The 27,995-nt window shown below is 30.5% G+C and overlaps 1 protein-coding gene across 5 annotated transcripts in view; it reads left to right on the top strand.

Annotated features, from left to right (window-relative positions):
• Nucleotides 1-27,730, top strand: part of LOC126819670 (serine-rich adhesin for platelets) — a 100,100-nt gene extending 72,370 nt beyond the window's left edge. For 4 of the 5 annotated variants that reach the window (XM_056100133.1, XM_050547835.2, XM_050547834.2 and 1 more), the window contains 3 exons: nt 19,236-19,924; nt 21,540-22,771; nt 25,587-27,730. In XM_056100133.1, coding sequence (XP_055956108.1) covers nt 19,236-19,924; nt 21,540-22,771; nt 25,587-25,725 — 2,060 coding nt within the window. In that variant the 3' untranslated portion in view covers nt 25,726-27,730. Of the gene's footprint in view, nt 1-19,235; nt 19,925-21,539; nt 22,772-23,090; nt 23,117-25,586 lie in introns of all 5 variants that reach the window. The other variant, XM_056100134.1, reaches the window with a different exon arrangement.
• Nucleotides 27,731-27,995: the final 265 nt, after the last annotated feature.

The following is a 27,995-nucleotide window of genomic DNA, read 5'->3' as shown; positions in this document are numbered from 1 at the left end:
TTTTTCAAGTGTGAAAAGGGTGATTTTGTAATTAACATTAATTGTGAACAATATACCCCCAGAAACAGACCTGAGTGGAGAGTATCATTTTTTAAGGGGTCTAGCATGACATGTGATTCCATTATTTGTATATATGATGATACTTGTAGTAAATAAATTATTACAGGATTTGTTCCATTAGATACAACATGTGACATAAATCCTTATTTACCTTAAGGGTTGACTGTTATATATTACAGCTTAGATTATCGATTGCTTTATTTATTAATTCTATTTGATTTATGCAGAGATTTACATATATTGAGTTGCTTGATACTCCAATGACTTGATAACAATTATTTTCCTGGATTACAAAGCATTCGTTGATAAATATCTATGATAAAAAAATGTATGCTTATATACAGTACTGACTTAGTTGGCCTGCGACCAAAAAGAACAATTCAAGTCAATCTAGATAACTTGAGACATTATTTTTTCAAGCAATTATACCAGATTTGTCAAACACACAGCAGATCTAGTACTTTTCACACCGTACAGAATTCTTTGATAGTCCGAGATCTCTTGTATATTTGAACAACTGTCACTGTCTCTTTACGTTATACTTATATAACAAAGCTGAGTTGAGAAAAGAATGTGGGCAGTATTTCTGGGTGTTGTTTTTTCTTTTTTTCACTTATCATAACTCAGTTTTGTATTAAGTACCGGTATGTTTCAACTCGATCTGTATAATAAGTAAAGTTTGTTCTATATATCGGACTAGATTTTGTATAAAGCAGTATGAAATAATCTTCTATTAGATTATGTCATGGATTAAATGTTTTTATAGGATTAGATTATGGATTATTATGTGTTTATCGGTATAAAAGACTTTATGAATGGTGTTTTATGTAGGTTAACATAACCAGTTGTGTTTTGTAGAGAATAACTCATTCATGAAAGTTATGTGGGTAGATTGGTCAAAAGAATATTATGTGTAGAGGGTAGGACATAGTATTACAGGATTGACAATATCAGTTACCTGGTAAACTTCTTGGTTTTTTTAGATAGACAGTAAACTGATGTTGGCCTACCATATTTATGTAAAACAATTTGATTGTAAGGTAACACGAAAAAAATGTGTTTGAAACTATGTAATTAGTTTTCTTATTGGTAAAAAATGTTGACATGTAAGGCTAGCTAATTTGATTGTTGACATTAAGATAAACTTAAATGTCACTTGCCTTAGTCGTCTGCTTTGATGTCCCTGATGTGTAAAATATTATTTGGGTAATTAATCAAAAAGTTTAAGCTGTGTGTACTGACTGGTGTCATGCATAAGGCATGGTGTGTGCATACTCTTTACAGAACACTACTCATTAAAGGATTTCATATAGCTGACAAATACCCAGGAGATATCTTGGTAATTGATTCCAAGAAATTCAAATATTTTTAAACAGATTTTGGATATATGGATTGTTATTATTAATAAAATGAAATGTGTGATTTTAATGATATACAATATAGATATACTGTATAATAGATAAAGTATGTAAATAAGATTTATATCTAGTGATAGAATTTAAACTCGATTTCATTATCTTATCTCTGATATACAAGTTCATTGTCCATTAAATTAAGTGAGAGTTTCAATTACTTTGTAGTGTTGTGTATGTTAATTTGTGATGCTGATAGAATATGTTTGATAAAGGTGTTATCTTATAGATATGTGTTAGTACTTCATGTAAAATAGCCATTGTCATTGCTGGTGTCATCCAATGAGCTTATTTTTCTCAGTTTGTTAAAGGATGGTTTTGATAAAATTTGAATAATTTTACGTCAAAATTCAATTTTGGGTCCAGAAGGAAGCTGTACATAAAATGGGTACCGTATAATGTTTTAATTAAAACTATTATATGAATATTGATGGTTATTATTTACTGTTTGTTTTGTGATGTCGTGTGTTTTGTCAGTGATAGCCTAGGTCACCAAGTCCTAAACTATGCAAATGTTTAGCATGTGCGTGCTGTATCATAAGGTTTGTCATTGAGTTTGTGTCGAGCGAGTGGACGTTAAACCCCATTTCTCACTCACTCTCTCTCCCTAAATTATGTTAACTGATGTGATTGTTACAGAACTTAATATTTAAAGAATAAGAGTTACATTAATTTGATCAATATCGTATCACCGTTTCAACTCTTTACTTTTATACTGCATTTTATGTGGCATTATCACAATATCAGAATATCATGTAATCGAATTGTAATTTGATTGGAGCTGCATTGGCTTAAAGCGTTTGAAAATAGGTAGTTATACTTATTACGATGGTTTATTTTCAAGTCAAAGCTAGATATTGATAAAAAAATAAAATAAGACTTGAAATTTGATTTTGATACGTATATAAAATGATATATTACTTGTCCTAAGAGGCTTGGAAATTATGTAGGTAGACATATTAAGAAATACCTCAAGGTGATTATAAAGTTAATGAGTCACTTTTGATTAATTACATTTACCACATGTAAAATAACTACATCTCATTTTATTTAATCATCTGAGGAAAAACAAGTTCAACTCACTTAATAAGTTGTGGTCAGTTATGTGAGTATATTTTGCGTACCTTTTCAGTAATTAGAGTCTTACTAAAGATTACAAGCTGTGTTTACCTGTGTTTAAAGTTGAAACATGATATGTGGTCGACTCATTTTCTTCTGAACAAGGTTTTCATTTCAATTCACTAGAAACTACTCAGTTGATTTTTGTAGTAGTGGTCATGTTGGAATGTTGGAAGTTGTGGTCAGTAATGAAATTTCTAGAACTTAATGGGAAGTCCTGATGAAATTTCTAGAACTTAACGGGAAGTCGTGATTTTCATATTTTTGTGAAATTACATTTTGCAGTGGTTTTTTAGGTGGAAAATTATTGAGATTGGAATATTTATCTTTTAAATGGGAATATGTGTTCAATTGATAAGGATAATATGGTAAAAAAAACTCAGACAAGTCCATTTCGCGAAAAACACAGGTGAAAAAAGAAATGCTCAGAATCAAATAAAATTAAGTCTAATTTGTTTGTGAAGTTGTTTCTCTATATTTAAGGAACATTTTTGTTTCGTCAATTTTGTTAGATATGAAGGCATCTTTATTGGACCAGTGAATTCAGGGTAGATTAGAATAAATATACACTGTACTTTGTTTATTTTTCCTGATAAAATTTAAGCTCTACAAAGAAAACCATATTTGATGAAGTTTTTTTTCTTTGGCTTGTCCCTACTTCTGATTTAAATATTTAAATGGTACTTCAGTAATGTGTCAAATTTTCCAACTGATGAGAGTAAATTGTCTACTTACGCATGTAGATATGTATATCCACCCAATTACACCTGCTCATTTCTATGTGGCTTCACAGTAACTGAACCCCTTGTGAATCTTGATTTGTGTACCGGTAATTAATTGTTAGGTTAATTAATTTGATTAATGTGTGAATCGTGGACCTTTTGTTAACTTTACAGAAATAGATGTGAGTACGGCTGAAGGTAACCGTTCTTTTAATATAATTGAAGCTGTGAAATAAGGACAACTCTCAGTTACTTTCAGATATTAATTTTGTACATCTTTTGTTAGAGTTTTTTTTTAGGCAACTTGAATATTCAGCTGATGCATGGCTTCTACTACACATGTAAATGTATAAGTGACACTGTCTTTCAATAGTTTTAAAATTGAAGAGAAAAAAAAAGATTTACATAGTTATAGATACTGTATATATAAAACAAACAATTTGATAGGAATCCTAATGCTCTCTTATAATTCAATTATAGAACAGCTTATAGGTGTGGTTCCATCTATTATTATTTATGGTATATATATATGTAATCTGTTAATTATATTTGTCTTAATTATATAATACAGATTAATTATATTGAGGTAGATGAACTTTGTCAAACATTAGGGTCAAAGTTACAAAATACATTAATAGCTAATTATAAAAAAAATGTCAATTAACTTGTCCATGCAAATCGTATAACAGTGTTTAAAAGAAATACATAAATTAATATTTGGATATAAAAGATTCCTAAAATAGTTTATAGATGTTGTACATGTTGCTACATGATTTACTGCTTATAGCGTATAAGTAAAAAGTATGTAAATAAGATATATTAAATACTAGTTAATAGTACAGGTTGAGGAACTGGTACATATAAAGACTTGATCATTTTTATTAAACATTACACTTGGGTTGACTTATATTAAACTGTGTTCATTATATTTATCTCATATGCGACAGTTATAGTGAGTTGGTAACTTGGGAAAATATACAAAATAGTAATTTTCAAGGTATGATATCAATATGTTTTAGTTTAGATTGGAAATGTAGGAATCAGCTTAATGAACATGTAATAAGACAGTTTTCAAATTTAAATTGTTATTTAAGAAGAGATTTTGAACTTAATTTGGATTCTTATTAAATAATGCTATTGGGAATTGTTTAGTCTTGTAAAGGGTTAGTTATTCAGTTCATGTTTTTTCTTGTCCAGGCAAATATTGGGCTCGCTTCAAAGAACTTTTTGTCTTCAAAAGGATGTGTCAAAATATTTTTGTATGAGGATTTTGACTGGACTTATATAGTTTTGAAAACTTAACAGGGCATGAAATAGTTGCCAAAATAAAGTAACGTTTGGACAAAAGGCTAAGCTTTGTGTCATAATGTGTGGATTTAAGTGAACAGTTGCCACCATCATGGAAATATGTGACTTTCTTTGTACTGGTAGTAGAATGGAATTGGAATTATTATTATATATTTTAAAGTGCCAAATTTTGTTTCACGATTATAATGGACAAGTTGTGCCATTCAATGGATTGGTAGAGTGGTTGAAAGCCATTTGAGGTCTCAAATTATTTGCAATGTAGTTTAATAGTAATGTAATTACAAAATTTGCTAAAGATTTTTCATCTTAGTTAAGTTTCACACCACCTTTCTGGCACAACCCTTTAACTCTTAACTGACCCATGGCGACTTTTGTCGACACCTATAACGGTACCCTTAAGTACCCACAGAGACTTCTGTCGACAAAACCAGTTTGCCAAATGCAACATTCCTAGCGTAAAGAGAATTACTTCCCTTATAAACAGACAGCTTTTTCTCATTTGTTTACTTCCTGTTTGACATTTTGACAGTTAAAAATCTTACTGTTTCCTCTTGAAAAAAACCGCAAAAACGGTGTTATGTCTAGGCCTATATGACAACATTCTCCTAACGACGGATACCATCCTTATTGAATGGCTGATTCAGATTTTATCGGTGGTGTAGATATTTATAGTTTTGCGTTAGAATGTGATAGAAGTAGGGTTGATCAACAAATTTTAATTACTTAAATAAGCTTAAATTAAAAGAGATTCATGATGAATGATTTTTATTTCACAACAGCCAAACAAAAAATTGAAATAACAATTATATACATGAATTTTGTATGAAATGTCTAAATTAACTTTTTGTATAAAATTCATATTTATGAAAATTGCATTAAATTTAGATTATTTCATCCATTTACATGAAGGGTCTATCTACAGTTGTTTTTTAATGATACGACTTTAAAATGCATATCTATATTTTAACACTATTGACCATTATGACGTGGGTTTTATAACGTTATGACGTCAAACCCCTGGGTCATTTAAGAGTTAACAATTTTCAGCAGCAGTTTAAGAAAATTTAAGCTGTGTCACTGATTTTACCTAATATCAAATACTATAAAATCTTTGAAATAAACAAACTACATTACATGGAAGAGTCTTGAATAAATATGAACTATTATCACTTGTATGATAAAATGGCAAGGTTTTAAAAGTCACACATTCTATTTGCTAAGATGGTTTTGTTTTTGGTTTTATTCCATTGAGATTACTCCAAATATGTATTTTCACCACAGTGTATAGTAGATTTGGTGCTGTTTTATTTAAGAAAATGTTCAAGTTAGTTGTTGTTCCACCTATGTTATTTTCACAGCATGGTTTATAATCTGTCTCCGTAAACTTAATAATTATCTACCTCAAGGTCAAAATACTCGGTTTTAATGTAAGTTTTCTTAATGGTTGTAGGATGACAGTACAGGTATTGGTAGGTGAATAAAACAGTTTAAAAAAAACACAGGTGATTGGAAACAATTTAATAGGAAGGTGTTTATTGATTAGTTGCATAGCAGACGACAATTGTATTGTTTGATAGCTTGCAACAGCTGTGAACAAGAGCAGACGCGTAGACTTGACATCACAGACAGTTTGAAAGACACACAGTGATTGGTCAAGATGAATTCTATGCCATCCTTTTCAATGGCAGTGTTACCTTAGAATCAAAGTGTGTTAGATTAATTTCCAAATTTACAATTTTCTAAGGAATAATATATGGAATTAAATGAGGTTGACTATTATGGAAAGTAGCCATTTTTGATGAAACAAAGAGTTTGTGTAAAGTGTTTGTTTTATTGATCCTGTTGTTGAGTGCTGGCTTAACGTTCACCTGGGTCATCAACGATGTTTTGGTTACGATGGAATCAACCAGAATCAGGTGAGATAATTTCATTAATTACAGGTATATTTCCATATACCTGTTGGTATCCATTAAAACAAAACCTGTATTGTAATTTAGCTGTATTAATAATCCACCCCTAGTAGTTAATTTTATGTCATACAGTATATAAAAATTACATTGGTAACTGAGAGTATATGAAATACAGGCATATATGTAATATAGCATTGTAACTCATAAATTTCATTTAGAAAAATGAGTCCAGGCAATCTCATATGTACATACTAAAAATATGTGACATTAAACTGTCATTTATTGAATTTATGACATTATTAATATGCATTACACATTTTATTATGGTATATAGAAATATGTGCATTTATTCAAAAAATATTTAGATGAATTGAAAATCTTTTCAGTGAAATGTATAGAATCTTGTTTATAATCTTATACTGTATTTATGAAAAGAGGACATATACATGTCTGCATTATTATGTGAGGTAATAATGCATAAAATATACCTAGAAGTTTTTACTGTTTCAGACATTTATAACTTTTTATTTTTTTAATGTATAAAAATATAGTTGTTTACTACGTGCGAGAGAATCTAAATAAGAATAATGAAACACAGGGTCTTATAGCTTGGGTTGAATTAATATTTTCCACCTGGTGTTTTTCTCTCTAATCTATTGTTTGCCTTCAATCTCCAATTATTCTTCAGCAATATTACACAGGGTGAGCTGACAGGAGTAATTGTGTCAGTTTTCTCTTTAATCAACATTGGTCCCATTAGCTCACATGTATTGCGCAATTATTACACAGTTTTAAGAAAAAAGGGTTTCTATATGAATATATGTTTAATGTTCACGTAGGTTTTGAATGACTTATAGAAATAGAATGAGAGACATATTGACATTTCTTTTGTATTTAAACACTTTCAGAAAGCTTGAATTTGTCACATACCCTGTAATATATAGCAAGATTACGCCAGAATAAATGATTGGGGGTTTAACATCTTGTCAACATAATACTTAAGTCATTTTGAGACTAACATTTGATCTTTTTTCTGTGGTTACATGTAGAGAGACGTGCCAGGGAACACTCTAATATTTGATTATAATTTTGTTTCATTTGTATCGTTTTTGGGTGTTATTATATTAATGGATTGTTAATATGGACAGTTAGAAGTACAAAGCTTGATCCATTAGATTTGTCTAGCTATATAACCTACTTGCAGGGTGATTTAAACCTGATATCTATGTATGTATAATTGATTTAGTGGCTATTTTCATCAGATTAATCTAGCCACGGTATGTAATCAATACTAAATAACATAGGCTATTTTCACCTGACTTAACTATATGCAGTACAGCTATCTCATCAATTGTTTATGACAAGTCAATCCCAAGCATGAAGGATGACATCATTATTTTATAATGTAACTCTTAGTGCAATGGCACGCACAAAATATATTTGAAAAGATGAAGTCACAGACTCAGTATTTGCATGTAATATGGGCACCAAGCTATAATCCTTGAGAACCCAGATTCCAATTTGTCATAGGTAAAAAAAAAGTCTGTTATGGACAGGCACTATTCACTTAGATGAGATGGAAAAACAGTTTTGTTCAGTATCTTTGTGCAGTTTGTGTTAAAAGGAAAAAAAATGGTGTTCAACATCCTTATCATTAAGTCATTTTGGGACTAAGATATTTTAATAAATCTCTGGAGAAACCCTAGAAGGTTAGACAGGTGATCCTACTCCATATCATGTATAAGCATGTGATCAAACCGATGACTTAAATACGACACCCAATGATCTTCAATTCCATCACCTTCAGTTTATGTTAAATATAACAAGGTAGTTGGAATTCAGTGATAGTTCTTGCAGAATTCTCTTAATCATGGCTCTTGTAAACCCCGTAAGACCATCACAAAAATATTGTGCTGATGAAATCACTTTCCATAGTATTTCCAAACTTATTTTTGTAACTTTAAAATTGACATGGTATAACAACAACCTAAGGTACTCGGCAGGTTGGTCACATTGAAGTCATTGGACCAACTGAAGGCATAAATAGAGAATCTCCTACCAGTCTTTTTTGATATCAAAAAATATCAACACAAGTTGATAAAGTAACAAAAAACGAGGCTTCTTACATGCACAAATAGATAAATATAATTCTTTGCTGTAGATTTCACTTTTACTGAACATTACGGCGTAGTGATACATCATTTTTTGACAGCAATTCAACCATTGCAAAGTCCTTTATATTGACCCAGTGTTTCCATCACGGTCAATTGAATAACAATTGTTCATTTTTAATTAAAAAAAAGTTACTTTTAATAAGAAATGAACTGTTCTTTGAAAATAAAAAAAAGTAGTTCCTTTTCAACTGACCAATCAAATTCATATTATGAAATATATCACACAAGCGATATCTACTGTAGAATGTATTATTGGGTGATAATGTGTAATATATGTTGATATTAAACCACCTACTAACATACAAAAATAGTGTACTTTTATGCTGGTCTATTAAAACCTTCGACTATTCATATGCCATCAAAGATTCTCTGTTTACCTACTTTATATATTGAATTGTTATTAATGTCAATAGATACACTTGATATTCCTGCTGAACATTCATTCACCACAAATCGACCATGACACACAGTTACTGTTGAACTGTGGTCTAACTTTGTCAATTTCCGCAATACACTTCCATTATTTATATGTATATACGGTACATCGTAATTTTACGTTTTGGACAATTTCTTTTTACCCTATTCCTATAAATGATAATTAAGAGAAATTCCAGAGAAATGTTGAACATTGTAATAATTGTCAGATCATTGTTCTACCTACATTTCACCAGAACATTGTTACAACCACCATGTCCTAAATTGCTAGCCAGTGTCATGACGATTGTAATCACAGTATGTAAATAGTGTCCTAATAAAAAGAATGAAATAGGTGGACAATTTGGAAATACAGTCAATAGGTGTTAGGATATGTATTTTGTATAGTTTCAAGTCCTTTCAATTTGATTACTACCTATTTTTATGCTAATATAGGTACTACCTTGTGTTGTCTATGCATATCTTACCCATTTTGACCTGCTTTATCTATCTATTTTATACTTATTCAAAAAAGCAAATGAAGTGTAGCACTATCGGGTATTTGAAGGTAGACAACATCAGACTGACATTAATCACAATCTACCAGTACATACTTATATTACTTTCTTTAAGGCCATGATAAATAACAAGGAAATACACTTTCCAAAACATAATAGCCGCATGCTCAATTATTTCTAGAATCTACACCAATCTAATGGAATCAATAAATTTATTCAGTCACTCTGCATTATATTGAAAAATTAAAATCTCTGAAAGAACACAGTTTCAATCATTGCTTTATGAACAGAAATGAAAGAGAGAGAGAAAAAACGATAATAACTGGAATACAGAATTGAAAGGCTGATAGATAAATATTGTTGTCTGTATGCTTTGATCTAGTTGATTTTTGATGTAATCAAAACCAATACCGTGGTAGTTAAATTGATTTTGCAGATTCATTAATTGAAATTAGATTTTCATGTAATGTCATCGGTTAAACTTCATTGAAATTTACCTTAGGTGCAAGTTATTTAAATGTACGTTGGCAAAATGCTGTGATCAAATTTTGTTAGAATTGTGAACTTAGATTCCAAATTCCTGTTGCATGAGTTAGATGTTCTTGGCTTTTAAGCTTCTTTATGCATCCAAGTAATTTTGTTTAAGAATTCAAGGAACACACAGTTCCCAATTTTTTGTGATTTTTGGTTATTTGCCCTATTGCATTTTCTTTTTTTTACTAATTTGCATCTCTGCTGTTTTCTTCCCTTTCTTTGAACACAATCCCACTTCTTTATAAATGTGTCTAGCTGTCTGCAACTTTCAATACAGAAAAGGTTAGTCCTCTTTCTACATTAATATCATGTTGTGGTTATAGGCAAAACGATCGTAACTAAACAAATTGGTACCAATTTTAAAATCTCTTCGATTGTAAACCAATTTGTATTTTGGGTTTGGGTGTTATTGTCAACTGATTTTCTCCAGAAGTGATCATGTTGTAAAGCAGTGATGAATGGCAAATCATGTGTTGATGTTTTTGATCGTCCTGTCTGTCTAATATTATATGAGGAGATAATCAAAATAACTTGAACTCTGTAATATTTGATATTTATATGGTAAGTTATAAGCTGTTTTATTCTTTTTAATCTCTGGAATCTTCATGTTTTATGAATAGACTATTTCTCAAAGTGGTTTTGAAAATGGTTTTATTTAGTTTGAAATGTGAAGGAAAATTTAAGTTCTAAACTTTGTTAGTTACTAGTATTGATTATTTGTTGTGTGTTTGAGCAAGCATCCATTTTGTAAATATAAATCATCATTTCATTTATAATGGATTAATATCAGTTGTTATAAAAATACGGTCAAATTATTTTGGCAGCATTGTACTGTAGAGACAAGCAAGTGTTACTGTTTGTAGTTTAGACTGTATTTAACTCATCGAGATTGATAAACATGGGCATTGACTGTCTTCGCTTATCTAAATACAAGTATTGACAATTTGTCCATTGACCAATTGTTTGTTAGTTAGATCATGACATGAATGGATACCCATTGTGTTTTACTCCTGCTTATTGACTAACGCCATTCTTCAACATTTTACAGATTTTCATAGTGCTATAAAAAATGTCTACTATGGTCACCTGTTCTTAATATGGTCAGTTAAACTGATTAATCACTTTTTCTATTCCATCTGTTTCTTTTAATTTTTTAAATTTTATTTTGAGAACCGTAAGTCATAAAATGTTATAGATTTTTAGTGCCATACTTAACGGGAATTTTTATTTTGAAGGAATTATTTATTTGTATTCTGAAGGAATTTTGTAAAATATGATCAGCCTCAAGACAATTTTGAAGTCATTCATTCCGAACACTTTTATGTCAAATTTTGAAATACCATTTTGAAGATTTTATTATAATTGATTTATTTGTATTGAACTTTGACATGTCTGAAAGAGTGTTTGATTATAATAGACAGGAGTTGCAAGTGGATTGCAGACGTATCTGACAATAACCACATCAAATGTTTGGGATTATAATATTTACCCTATGTAAATTAAAACCTAATAACATAAAACACTGACTTTATCATTGGTTGGCCTAAACAAGTGTGTTGGTGTGCAACAGGGTGAGAGGACATCATACTTATTTATTCATTGTCATTTTATCTTTGTGTTGGGATAAACCTGTGAATTGCTCAGAAGTGCCGAGTACCTCTGTTAACATTCTCTATCTACCCCATATTTCATCCATGCCTTTGTTCTCCTACTGTGTTACGTAGAGAATGTTTAATTTGGTTGGATAGAAAATGGAAGTTTATCGTTCATTTGCGACCATCATCTTGAAACCTGTGGTCCACACAGTGGCAAGGCGAGGTAAGCTTAAGCTAAAGATTAACACAGATTAAAATTGTTTTAATAAATTCCATTACAAATCTTCAAATTGTGTCAATTTAAAGAAATCCACTTCATGATTTTCATCACTAATTACCTATGAAATAATGTTTATTAATCTCCTAGTTAAGATTTTGTTATATGGTTTATATATCGTTGGGTTAAAACTTTGTAGCTTATGTTGACTTAAAAACTTGTATATTAGTCGTGTTTATCTACACTACAAATATATTTATATGTGGGTGATAAAGTTTAGGTGAGGTGTGCCATGCTATGAATAATAATATCTTTATGTCAGATTAATCATGGAGCAACCTGTGTGTGAATACATGAGGTGTATAGTAATCATCTCAAACTAGTTGTTAAATAGGTAGGTGACTCATTTCTTTTTACAAAAAAAAAACATGTCCAGTCCCTATATTATCACCCTGATCAGCAGTGAATATTCCCTAGTCTGCTATGCTACATTCACTGATAGTGATGACATCGGTGCTGCTTAATGAGCTCCTAATATTAACTTTTTTCCTTCTGCTTATTAAATTCTAAAACATTTTTTTAAGCATTAGAAAAATAAATAAAGGTGCTTTAAATATATGTAAGTAAAAAATATGTCCTATTTAGTGTAAATGTAAAATGAGCAAAAGGCACCATTCTGCCTGGACCAGTTACGTCTTATGTAAACAATGAATGCGCCTTTGAGCCAATGTTTGGCGCCATTGAGCCAATGATTGGGGCCGCGTGATGTGATGTCACGTGTTAAAAGCAGTCATCTTTTACAGAATTATTAGAAGACTTACGTAATCCTCTGTGAAACAGATCGATATATTATAATCTGAGCACTTTTCGTTTACAAACTTAAATTTTCGAAAAATATTGATTTATCTGTATTATTAAGAGTACAACTTTAAGAAAGAATAAATTAATTTTAAAACCACAAAACTGTATGCACTTATAGTATTGAAAGTTTTTAACATAGACATATTGATGTGTAAAAGGGGAAATAACTCCAGATAATACCTATGATGATTGCCTTTGATCTTAAAGATAATGCAGGAAGATGAAATTTTTAGAATGTTTTATTACAAAGGGTGTGATTATTTTTAAAATGTACAGGTTATAGTTAAAATATATGTTTACATTGTCTGAAAAAGAACTAGTTTAAAGTTGTGTGTATATTTATAACAAAATATTTATAGGATATATAGAACTTTTTAAATAAAAATATCTTTATTGTTTTACCAAATGATTGATGGCTTTAAATAAAAATATCTTTTTTGTTTTACCAAAAGATTGATATGGTTTATGAATAAGAAAATTGAATATTAACATTATAAGTCTATGTATTAAAGTTGTGTGATTTTAACCTAAAAAATTACAAATTTGGCCCCTTTGGCTAAATTTTATCTGATAGCATATTTTCTATGTGTCCAGTTAAAAATGGGGGGGTTGGATGTCCGAATGGTTAGCATGTGCGCGCTGTATCATAAGGCCTGTCATTGAGTCGACTTGCGTGGTTTCGAATCCCCGGCTGTATATGACAAGGAGTAGGGTTGCTTGTCCAACCTCATGGGTTTACTTCCACTGCTAAAGACCCCTACACGCAAGCGAATTATTGAAATAAAATTAAACCATATGTTAGTTCCGAAATGATCTAGTTTGTGCTGAGTGGACGTTAAACCCCATTTCTCTCTCTCTCTCTCTCTTTATAACCAGTAAAGTGGTATTTAATTATCTCTCTCTCTCTCTAGTTAAAAATAACTAAATAAAAGGTCCATAATTCAGTTTATTTCTGTTCACTTTTAACAACAGTTTATAGTACAGTCCTTCAGTGTGTGAGGAATACAAAGCAGCCTATTAGGAAAAAACAATACTTTACAGTATAAGTGCTTTTCAGCAAATTGGAACTATAATATAAATAGTCTTATTATTTTGTTTAGTCTTTTAAGTCATTGCCTGAAATCAACATTCAGGAGATCCGTGCAACTTGTTAAAATAATAAAATGATATAAAATAATATTTTATAGACATGTGAACTTGTCAGGTTATTTTATGACTTATTGTGAGAATTTTTTGTTATAAAATTATTTATATAACTACATACATTTTTAAACCAGGGATCTCACTTTAAAATTTGTTGTCATTCAATCAAAACTTCACAGATTTTGTTTATTTCAGATTGGCATGGCATTTTTTTTGCCATGACATGACAATTTCTTTTAATTTATGAAGCAGTTAAGTGTTATTGCTCATTGAAACATTAGTAAAAAGTCCTTAGTTTAGGATTCAGTTATAACATTAAATTTACTGTAATTGTTGTATTTACAGATTTTATAAAATACATGATTTTAAGGCATGCAAATTGACAAGCAGGTAGGCTAAATTTCACTGCTAAGTCATTCATGATTAAGACCGTCAGATATAATCGAAACAAGGATCCTGTTCTTTAAACTTACACCCCATTTCATTTCTGTAAACTTTGACATACCAATATCATTCCAAATGGTACACATCTAAATAGAAGTTAAGCTTTATCATAGATTTCTAACCTTAATCATCTCAAAAACTTATTCAAGCATTTAATAATATTTGCCCGGGCATGCAGATATCAATGACCTTGCAGACATGAAAGGTATCTAACCCAGCCATTGAATACATGGGATCAAGTCATAAATCACATTTAGCTAGGATCTTAAAGAATGTATGGTGTATTACTCATGTGTGGGGGATCATAAGTCTGTCTCTAAGTTTAAATATTAGAGCGTTATCTAGATATTAGAGCATTATCTAACTAAACTTTCTAACAGTGAGATGGATTAATACAAAATAGAGGAAAAAATTGGGTAAGTTTGAACTGATCAACTGCATTGTAGACAAAAGAATGTATTTCCTTACATGTCCAGGAAAATATTTCTAACAGTGATAATGGTATTGATAGAGATTTTAAGTGACTGGTTTTGAAAATATAAAACTGTACATGGGATATTTATTAGCTGTGTGAACATAAAAAAAACCTTTTATTTTGTAGAAAAATTCTTAATCAATTGTCCGTCTAAACTCCACTAAAGTGAAGTTATGATATTGGGTGATTTGAGTCAAGGATATTGTTTAAGACAACATAAGACTTTTTCATTATGTATTTTATTAGTTGACACACCAGGAAAATAAACAATCACCAATTTCTTTGATCTTTTTACCTGGGTAATAAGACTTCAGTGTGTGTTATGGGGACTCGAGAATAGTAAATGAAGTGTCATACAGGTGAGATGTATGTGTAATGTAACTGACAGACTGTCATCTATCAACCTTCATTCCACATTCTATAATTAAACGTTTATATACATGTTAACATTCTCAAGTTGAACAACTGTAGTCTGATGGTGTGAGGCTAAATTTTCTAATCCATTAAATCTGCTATGATATTTGTACAATTGAAGATTAACAGGTATTATATAAGTTTATATCTTTTGGAAATGTATGGTAAGGAGATTTAGATCAATGTAAAGGATTGAAGAGGGTTAATCTGATGTGATATTTCGATTAGTGATTGAACAAACTTGAAACAGTTACCAGTAAATTTTGTTTGGATTTAAATGATTGTGGAGTCAGCTTATTTTAGTTTCATTTAAGGTATGTTTTATGTTATCATAGGAGAATGACATTCGTAGTGTAAATTCTAAACTTTTTCAACATAAGATTTGGTTTTATCATCATTTTGAGTTACTTTTTTTTGCTATTGAATACAATATATCAGAATGGCAAAAATCATCGCTCTTTTGGCGAACCGACGAATCTGATATATTTAAGTATTGAGAGATATGTTTGAAATTTGCGTTCTGTTGTTATCTCTGTAGCCATCAAATATAAAATTCATTTGTGATTTAATATTTCATACATATACATCAGGACACTGAACGCAAATTTCAAACACATAATTCCCAATACTTTAATATATCAGATTCGTCGGTTCGCCAGAAATGGGACGAAATGTCTTGTATGGAAATAATTCACATTTCTAAAGCATGGCACTTTAGATCATAAGATCTGTCATTGAGTAAGGTGGAGTGGTTTCAATCCCACACTTGAATGTGACAAGGTGTTGGTTCCCTTGCCTAACCTTGTGTGTTTTCTTGGGATCTTCGGGTTCCCTCCCACTTTGAAAGACCCCTACGCGCAATAACAATTTACCATGTTAGTCCCAAAATGGCCTAGTTTGTGTTTGATGGATGCTAAACCCTACTTGTGTGTATCTATTGGTCTGTTAAATAAAAGTAGGGATTAATTGCACCTTAAGTAACCCAATATTGTATGGACAAAATGACTTTGAGATAGAAAATACAAAAATGACTTGTAAATATAATATAGGATGGTAAGTAAAATTATATATATAAAAACTTCTACAGATAACATTATATGGGTAGTGTATATTATATATTATTTACCTATGATAGGTCAAACAATGACATGTCTTATATAAATCAAATAGAGTATCTGTATTACCTAATAATGTATTATGATTTATTTTCTATGCATAGCGATCAAAACTGCATAGCATGTTGAACCTCTATATTTGCCACTCCTCCCTGGTGCAATCTCATCTTACTGGCAGTACGTACCATCTCCTTTTGATATCTATTCATGATACTTGATTATATTCAAGGTGACACAGAATGTCACAAGAATCGACCTGCTTATTTGAGTAGATTTTCTTCTCTGATACTTACTTCACGTAAAAAAAAAAAATATGTTTGGATACCTTTTATTAGTCTGGAGGCTCAGTGCAGGGGGCGAGGGCGGTGTCCATCAAATGGGCACAAAACCAGACCAAACTTTTCTAGAGTAAAATTTTGCGTAGAATATGATGCCGAGTGGTAATCAGTCTGCCATTGGGCATTTTCGAGATATTCTATATGTGTTTGTTCACATTGTTGATGGTTGATAGTTAGTTTATTCCATTAATTCTTCAATTTCTGGATTAATTGAGCATAATCATAAACACATATTTGATTTCTCAATACTTATGCATATATTCTTTTATATCAGAAATATATGCATTTGTTCTTTTATATCAGATAGAGTTTAGTGACATTACCACTGGGCAGAGGGGTGACATTAGTAGTTTCCATTGAGATTAAGCAAAATATGCACTAATAGTATATTACTATATAAAATTTTGGCGATTTCACAAAGCTGTATGATAAATCCAGTGATTATGGATAATATCTCGTTAGAGAATAAGAAATACCTTACAGGTATATTTATATATTGAATCATAGATTGTTATCTATGTCATTTAATTCATGTGAATCATAGCCAATCAATAACAACTCTTCTATAATATGGTTCTTTTTCTCAATAACTATACACATTTTGCCATTTGTAATTTTTACTCAATTTTAAGTATATATTTATATTGGACATGATTGTGTGCAAAGTTTTGAGTCAATCTACCAGCTTATTACCAAGATATTTGCAGTTTTAGTTTATATGACATGTAGAATTATAAATAAACTCATACATATGTTATACTAATTAGGAAATTAATTAGAATAAAATACCTTTTCAACTCTGATTTGAAAACTGGTTTATACGGTATGTTTATGTATAAAAATCTTTCAAAAATGTTTTGATATAGTTTTAGATAATACCATATATGGTTTGACCATATAAACGTGTCATGTTACAATATAAGATATATAGTCTTATAAATATCTTATTGATATAAATAGCTATATTAACAGTAAATATTTGCTGTTCATCCACAAACAAACAATAGATACCATATAATACATCATGATCTGTTTGCCCACAGTCATATGCTTGTAGGTATGACGTTATGCTGCATACTTGAATCATATTTTAAGACACACCTTCTGTTACCTGTCAATGAAGATCATATAGGTCTAGTTATTGACGTGATAAGGTGATTCAGTGGTGTGTTAGGTTTTGTGTGTATAGAATTAGGAGTGTATATAGGTGGATGTATTATAGGATGTACCAGAATATATTTACGCTCAAATAAACAAGGTAAATTTTATATGTTATATGAGAATAAGATTTAATCATTTATTGAGAACAATACTTGAGCTTAAAATCATGTAACCTATTACCTAACCAGTTTTATATGATATTGTATCAATACAGTAGGTTAAATTGATCAGTTATTATTTCATAATATCTGCTGTCATATAAACTAATCTATATATATTGGTTACTGTTGTTTGGAGTCAGTCCTGAGCCTGAAATTAGGGCTATTAGAGCACCTTGAGCCAGGTAGTGACATAGGACTGCTGACGTGACACTACCACTTTTGGAGCTATAATACTTCCATTTTCACAAGGTGTCAAGAGACACCCCATGCATAATACAGGGAAAACAGCTAGTATTATATAATTATAGAATATAATTACAACCTTTGTATATTTTTATTATCCCGTTTGAAGGACTGTGCTATTTTGTTGTTGTTTCTTGACAATTTGCATTATAATATAATATATTATAATTTGATGTTAACAAAAACAGCTCAGATACATTTATTTAGCTTACATAAAGATAAAATGCATCCTGGTCACATGCATCTGTACCATGTGATGTTTTCGTATTTTTGTAGTAGACAGTTTTATGCTTCTTTACGTAATACATTAATATGAGGTTTTTTATTAACTTTGATATTTTTCGTTCTAGAAAAAATCATGTTTTTATGTAAAGTAGTCTACATGTTTATATAATGGATTTAGTTTATATATATATACTGTTTTTCATATGACATTTATTTATTCATAAAAATATGATATATACCGGTACATGTGTTTGTGTAGATAAAATCTAGTAAAAAAAGTATAAAATTAAGATGAAAGACCTGTTATATCAGATAGATAATAAATCTAAGGGCATATATATATACTAAATATACACAGTCAATAAAACACACCTATTCTATTCACCTGACTACACAAACACACACACCATATATAGCCTCATATTACATCAAAGTCAACAATATACACCCAAAACACCATTTATATATCTTTATTTAATGCCATGCAATTAATACCACATGTACATGGTCCAAGTCACATTTTACATTATTCTTAATTCACAACTTTAACCTTTTAAGTCAAAAGGATTGTTATATTTATGTTAAAAATACTTCATGAGCAAAACGTGTATAAAATGTTTGTTTTCATCCTTTGAAGTTAGCTTTAATATTTTGATATTTTGTATTTTACAGAGGCGGAAGAACTACCCATTCAGAATACAGAAAAAAGTCCAGTAAAACATTGGGAAGTAAACACTGAACCAGTGAAAAATCGTGTCCCGGATATAGGTTGGAATAATTCATCCGGAGAAAGAAATAATCTTTTTAGTCAAAATATTGTGCAGGAAAATGAAAGCACTGACTCTGTGAATCGTCAGTCTCTATCAGATAGTTTACATAATACAAAACGCCAGTGGGAAGGTGTATTTAAAGACCATATAGATAACCAATATAAAGACCCTAAGGAAAAGCCTAAAAGCAGTGTACGACATTGGGAAGTCAAACTTCCTAATCAAGTTATACCTCGAGGCACCATTAGACAACAAGAGGACCTCACTTCATCACCGAACAAAATGGCTGACACAGAGAGTGCTATAGATCGTGAAATTCGTTTAGCTAATGAAAGGGAGGATCTTCTCCGACGAGAAAAAGAGGAAAGACTCAAATTAGAACAACAAAATGGTAAATTGGACATTTCTAGTTTCGAAAATGCTGCTAATTCTCCACCTTCAAATAAACCACTTTATCATGAGATGACAGAAGCTGATCGTGGTTCAGAAATGTGGCAACGTGAATCATTAATTCAACAAGAACTCCGCGAGCAAGAAGAAAGAGAAGTTGCACTCAAGAGGAAAAATTTGACACCAGTTAAAGCAAACCAGGTAAAAATGTTTTCTATTTCTCAAGATCAAGATTAGCAGGCTTGTTAAAATGATAGAATATGAATTTCAAAATGCATTCCCCTTTATAAGAGAAAGAGAGAGGGGGGGCCTTTAACAGACACTCAACACAACATAGGTAATATTGGGACTAATCTACAGGACAATTTTATTTCAATAATTAATTAGTCAGAGGAAACCGGAGGATCTTGAGAAGTCCACAAAGTTGGGGCAGACGACCCCTACTCCTTGTCATGTACAAGCCTGGAATTGAAACCATGTCACTTTACTCAATGACAGATCCTATTATCTAAGTTGCATGTGTAAGAGCCAACTTCTATATGGGACCTAGTAACATACTGTTTATTTAAACAGAAAGTGATATTCAAGGTTATGTTGTAAACAGGTAACTTGATGAATAAAATCTCTTAACAACATCTCATAAAGATCTTTTTACATACAAAGTTTACAGCTCAGTTGAAGGTTTTATTAGTATTAGCCTTTTTCCTTACATGTTGTAGCTGTTATTGACTTTACTCACATGATCAATTTGAAAAGCTTGTTTAACTTTTATTAAATTTTTTCTTCTTTCGAATAGAGACATTTTCTAACTACTCACATCAAACTTACAGAACAAACAGTCTTAAAGCATCTAATTCTTTCTAATACTTGATAAAACTTGCCTAAAAGCTTGAACAGTTTTAAGATTATAGGATTTACAAGGACAAGCAATGACAATAGTCACCATTGCATTAATCTTTTAAAGCTGAGTGATAAAACTAAATAAATAGGCACAAGCCTGAACATTTTTTTTGTGTTTTCTTTAAGAGTAAAAAAACCAAATTGTGTGTTCTTGACATGTTGTTCTGTAGGGTGTTTTTTTAATATGTCTGGTACCCTGTAGACTAGACATGAAAGTCAATATGCATGATAATTATACAGATCCTGGTAGATAGTCTGTTTATTATTTGCAATTATTATTCATATGCAACCATGGAGAATAATTGAGCATTCTGAACTGTCATGTTATTAACACCTGTGTCTCCAATTTCATCCTTACTTTTCTTTTCTTTGTATACACTTATTATACAGTGTGTGTTTGTGAAGATTTATATTTACTGTCCTTGTTCCATTATGTACAAACTGTATATCGTACAATATTAATCTAGAATCGTGCATTTTGTCCAGTCTTTAAAGGGTAATCAAGAAAATAAATTTGATGGTGCATCCAGAAAAAGAAGTGGTGCAGAATAAAAAAGTTGTAATTACTGTAATTTGGCAAGAGTGTGCAACCCTGTACAACCCTCTTCATTTTCCCCTTCCTTTAATCTAAATTTGTAACTGATGGTAATCAAAGATTTTAACCATCTTCAAATTGCTAAATCTCTTTGATTTTGATCAATATATTGAAATGGATTGAAAGGATTAGTCACTGTAGAGATTAAGTCTTAGTTAAATGTTTGACTTACATGTACTGTATCAACAGTTATTATCTGAACATTTAAAGTCGATGAAATCAACAATTTTATTTTTTTAACCTAAATCAATAGGGTCTTGTAATTTTTTCCTTTAGTGATTACAGTAATGATTTTAGAACTTGAATATTTTTCTATTTCAGGATAGTGATAATTCTGAAGATCAGCCATATGAAAGTATTATTCAGAGAGAGATAAGATTACAGAGAGAAAGAGAAGAAGAATTAGAAAGACAGAGAATAAAGAAACAACCAGTAGTAGTTGTAGAAGAAGACCCAGTTCCCAGCCCTCCTGCTGCTTCCCCCGTCCCCCAAACAAATAACAATAATAATAATAATGTACAAAGCGATATCAACCATAATGAACAAAAAGTTAATATTTCTTATGAAGATGCTATTTCTGGATTCCAACATGATGGAGAAAGTCGTATTGCGAGAGAGATGAGAGAATTGCGTGAGCGAGAAGAAGAAATCAGAAAACAGCGAGAACTTCTTCAAAATAATAACAATAAACAATCCTTGCCAAATAATCAGACTCCACCTAAATCAGCATCTTCACAATCCATTACAAAATCTTCCTCATCCACTTCCATTAATACAACCAAACAAGGTACATGGCAGAAAGAAGTTTCACCATATATACAAAATCACAAACGCAGTGACTCTGTTGATTCCTTAGCTTCTAGTCAAAGTACAGGTCGTACCACTTCCGATTATACCCCATCTCGAGATGTAAAAGTCATGCCGAATATCCAGCAAGACTCGGATGAAGAGAGTACCCCAAGATACGCTCCAACTTCAGAAACTCCCATTCAGAGAGAAATCAGACTAGCTCGAGAAAGGGAAAATGAACTTCGACGAAGCAAAGGCTTACCAGAAATAGAAGCCCCAGTGGAACCAACTCCCCTTAAAAAGAAACCACCAACAAACACACAAAATACACCGACCAGCAATTATACACCGTCCCCTAGAAGTCGACAAGATAGCAGCGGGCAAGCGGTTAGGAGCTATGCTTCTAGTAGGTTACAGCAAGAACTAAGTACTCAAAAACAACGCGAGTTACTTTACAGACAGGAAGGCAAAATTATTACTACTTCAGAAGAACATATTGAACCCATGAAATATACAGAAGTGACTGGTTCTGATCAGATTGATGGATCAGTTAAACGAAACTTTAAAAGAAGCAGTATATCTAGCAATAATATACCTTCTCCTGAAACTCCTCCAGCAGAAGAACCACAAATACAACCATCACCAGTTAAACCTATTAAAGGAGGTGGTGGTGCCTCGTTCTCTTACAAAGAATCACGTCAAACGGCTGAATCCAAAATTGAGCGGGAGTTACGTGAAATGAGAGAAAGAGAACAAGAATTAAGGTGAGTTACTATGGTTTTTTTTCTTTATGTAGATGAAATAGCTAGTTATTGACCATATATCAGTTTGTGTTTCTTGCTGTGATCTGCTTGTGTTCATTTATTTATCATAGGCAGCTTTTTTGTGTTTATTTCTCTAGAATATCTTTAATGGGTGGCACATAGTATAATGAAAAGAAACATAACTTGTATGAAAACAGTATGTGATTGTTAGGAATGGATATAAATTAGCACAATAAAGCATCCTTTTACCTCTTAGATTCTTTTTTTTCAAATTATTTTTAAAATGTTTGGTATTAAAACTGTATGTATTATTAAATAGAGATTCAAGGACTAGGAATTCTTAGGGTAAGTACAGAGCCCAGTAATAGACCCCTTGTAAATGTCTGCTATATATACATATGCATATATTGTCTGTCTTATGTTTTTTGTAAATATATATACATATATATTACCTGTGTTTTCACCTGAAGGGAAATGGTAAAAGGTTTATTCAATAATTACTATTTATCAAATCTTACTAGTAAACTTAAATTTGTCTGTATCATAATTTGTTGTTCTTCAATGCCAAAATATGATTGACATATTATTTTCTTGTTAGATTTGATGAAATAGAAAAAAGAATAGGAAACATCTTGGCATAGCTGTGATTCATCATTACTAGCCTCTACTTCATGGTTTATATCAACAAACTTGATCTTTTATATTCATATTCGTATAAGGTGGATAATGAAATCCAGGGTCAAATAACTCGTCTAAAATCACTTTTCAATCAGTAAATTACTAAACATAGGAAACACCAACCCCCTTTCTCTTGGTGATGAATAATTCCATGGTTTGTCTGAAAAGGCTGTTTTGGATGTTTTGACTGAGAAAGGTGGGATCAAAGGTTGCAACCTGGACAAGTGATGTACTGTGGTTATGCCATGATGAAAAACTAGTAGATCACATTAATAATGTTATCTCATTTACGGGCATGATAATTAAATTTAATAGTAATTCACTAAAAGTATCTTTTCTTCAGTTGCATGACTCAAAAAGGCATGAATTCTTAAAAGTATATATAATTAACAATTTATGGTATACTGTACTTCTTTATTTATAGTATGGTTAAAATAAATATATTAAAGGAAATTTTGTTGTTAATATACAACAGCACCTTGCTATTCAGTAATTGTTTTCAAAGGAGTACAAAATGTCTGTCAATAACTGTTTCTCAATTTAGCCTGTCACTTTATTTGAAATAGCAGAATTTCTCTCTCTTGGTTTTTAGATCTTTAGTTCTACTATGTCTGTTAAAATCTCTCCATTCCTCAGGATTAGGTAATGGGTGTGGAATAAGTTTGGGATAAAACCCGGTTTCAAGGATATGGTATCTCTTGGATCAGAATTCTCTTGTTCAGGAACTTAAGTTTCTTCTTCTTCTATATATTTCTATATTCTGCTATTTCAAATAAGCTTCTAAGGTTCCTATTATTAATTTGGAATCATTACTGAAAGGTAGATTTATGATTATCGTTGTGTCTGAGAGTATTAATAGGCCAATGACAATATGAATTGTATTGATTGATATATCAAAATATATCTATATTTTTGTGATAAACCGGTTTTGGTTTTAAACACCATATATGTATACTTACTGACAAATATTTATTATATGTCCCTGAAATGTGTAAATGTGCAGTTGTTGGATGAAAATATTAATTAACTCTTAATTTGATTAATTCATGAGTCAAATATAAAAGGAAATACAGTACTTCTTGGACATAATTGGTTTTTTTTTATCTTGCTTCTTTCCACCATGCTGAAACAAGACAAAAACATTAGATGTTAAAATATGTCCAAAAATGTCTTAACAAGAGGAGCCTGGGTGCATAATTGATATTTTGAGAGATGTTAATTATTTTCTCCATCAATGTGTTTAATAGATGTGTTTAAAATCAATAGATATAAGTTAAAAGAATGCATGAACATATATATCACTCCTTACTAATAGCTAATTTATTATTCTTATCAGAAACATCCACAACATATGTATTTATTGACAATGTTGACATTAGTTAATTCCACCTTCAATTTAATTTACCGTAATTAGCTTTTCATTGTTAAGTATTCAGTTGATAACTGTATAATTAAAGTCTACATTAAAGTGTATTTTTGTCAGGTTTACGGTACATACAGTATACATATTCAAAAGTGTCAAACATGTACAACTCTGCACCGAGCACAATGTGAACCAAAAAAGTGAATATTTGCTTTGTATCTTATCACGCATAATGTACTCTGCCAGTAAACCTACTGATGATAACATTAACATATAAAAAGCTATCAGAAACCTGTTACTTTTTTATCCAACAAATCACTGTATGCTTATATGTTCTCCAATATCCTTTCATGGTATCACTCTGTATCTTTTAATACTGGTGTATAAAAAATAGCCTGGGAAATATCAAGCTCATCTAAAAGAACTAAACCTCTTTGATTTAGGTCAAAATATAGTGTTGAATGGGATTGATCTTTTGTTATTTTGCTTAGTGATGAAACAAAATCAGTTATATTTCACACTGACTGTATCTGTGGACCTAAAGTTTTAAATGTAAACAGTTATAAGCAAATCAATACATCAGACATTTTTTTTTTGTTAGCCAAATCAGAGGTCAAGTCATTTTAGGTCATTAAATACTTTGCCAAAAAAAGCATCATATATTTCAAGAGTACATTTGGTAATTTTTTGTAGATTAAGTTTGAGTTATGAATATCTTATTACCGGTAACATAATCTATGTTCTTTAAAATTCATATTTGTTTTTCTATTTCAGAATCCGAAGAGATCCAAATAGCATAGAAGAAGAACCGGAGAGTCCCACAGACACTACCTTCGCCAAATCAGCGACAGTTGGACCAGATGGTCAAAAGAGAAGTTTAGCGGATAGATGGCAACAAGTTTGTCAGAGTTAAAACAAGACAGGAGACAAGAAATAAAAGATTATATAATTACATATTTATAATACAAGTATTTTATTTAATGGTGCTTTATAAATTCTATGTTAAATAACTTGTATTGTATGTCATTACTATATGTTTTTGTATTTTTAAATTTTAATAATTTTTGGCACAATTTTAAGATTTACATACCGGTATATGTCTAAGTTTGAGGACTGTTATTGTTTTGTATAAATTGTTATACATTGATAGTTTTGTATAGTTATAACTGGGTAGAGATATTAAGTCAAGTGTACTTTACAAATGGTATGAAACCATGGACCTGATAATATTTTTTTAATTCGTTCCTTGTCTTTTCATGGTGTTTTCTCTTGGAATTATGTTCTTTGTACATTCCTGCTTTCACCCACACCTATTCCTTCACATTCCAATTTCCAAATGTTTGGATTTACATTCCTCACTTTTTGTATTTTTTCGATGTCTTTATCTTTTTGTATATAGCCATTTTGTACCTTAAGAATAGAAGATAAAGTTGAGTAGTGTCGTAGAATGTAAAAAGTACAGATACAAGTTCAATGTGTGTTCATCTGTGACGTCAAAATTCTTCAATTAAATATGATTTGCAGACACAGATGTAACCAAATAGACTGAACACAACATAAATAGAAAGTGCATATAGCAAACTATTGAATTTATATAAAAATATGTTTTCTTTAGCATAACAATATAGATTTATCTTATATAAATTTTGTGCTATTTCTAATTATTTAAAAATTAAAAATGTGTATTTACCAACTGCATTTATTAAAATAAATGATTATAGCGTTACAGTGTTGCTTGCACTTATGTATTCATATATCAATATAGCCTATATATCTTTAACCCACCCAACCCAACCCAACCCAGGAAGGTACGGATCTGAACTGTAATATATTTGTCTAAAGCTAGACTAAAATAGTATATTAGATATAGGAATGTAGGTAAAGGTATAGTTAAATTGATATTTGGCATTATATTAATATTAATAGATTTAAATTCACTAGTACAAGTTTCTAGAAAATAACTTGTTGCCTACATTTATACAATAAAGTTATATGTATAAATGTGTTTATGACTTAAAGAATGAAAGAACATTATTGCCAGTTCATTTATTAAAAGATAGATTAGAAGATGCTTTCTATATATAATCCTGTATTACAAGGGAGTTATTATTAAGTTTGAATATAATTATATTTTATAAAGATCCTAATATTTTGTAGCATTAAGATATAGTTATTTTATTAGATTACAGGTAGTTAAAAGTATACCCACATTCTATGTTCATCATGTTCAACGAATAGTCATCCAATCACAGACCTTGCATTGAGAATTCTAATTGATGTCAAAATAAATTTAAACATATCTGGCATTGGTTTGTTTTGGGTTTTTTTTTACTAAAGATTAGACTTTTAAACTGGATGCCCATGTAGAATGTGGGTATACTATAATACCCCTATTTTTTCACTGTTAATATATCAAGCACAATTTTTTGTATTAAGAATATTTGTATATATATATTTCATATTATACACATGCTTTAGTGTAATAAGGTAATAAATATTTGAATTCACTTTTAGATGATTTTACAGTAAATTACTTGCTTGGATTTATTATAACAAAGACAAATAATACAAATTTAGATTGCAAATATAAATAATTATCAAATAAAAATTTTCAATTTGGATAATATAAAAGTAAAGTGTTTAAAGTAATTGAAACATAATTTGGAGTTTTCATTTTGAAATGAGATAGATAAATGTGCCTTGGATTAATCAGTCCAATTTGTTAATATGTTAAATAATGTAAAAGAATTATACATAAATATATGTGCAATGATAAATATGATATAGGTATAATTACTTGTACTGATTTAATGAGTAGAAAATATATTTAATGTACATTTAACAGTGGAGATATTATTTTAATATTAAAAAATAAACATTATTATTATGATGTCTCAAGCAATAAAGTTATATATGAAGATTAGGCTTTGTTCATTATACAAGTGAAAATGAAATGAAATGAAATGGGGTTTAACGTCCTACTGTTTTGCTCCGAACTGGGCTAATGAAGACGGGCATACACAATGAGTGAAATTTTGCCTGGACAGCAGCACTACGGCCTACTCTTATATCGAATTCCAACTGTCAAGGGATCTTTTACGTGCATGCCAATGTGTACACGGGACCTCGGTTTTTCGTCTCATCCGAATGACTAGACAGCTGTCCTTGTCAGGCCCTCCGTCC

The sequence above is a fragment of the Patella vulgata genome, chromosome 4 (genome assembly GCF_932274485.2).
Source record: "Patella vulgata chromosome 4, xgPatVulg1.2, whole genome shotgun sequence".
In the NCBI taxonomy this organism is placed as follows: Eukaryota; Metazoa; Mollusca; class Gastropoda; family Patellidae; genus Patella; species Patella vulgata.
The sequence above is the reverse complement of the archived record's forward strand: the minus strand, read 5'-3'. Positions and strand labels throughout refer to the sequence as shown.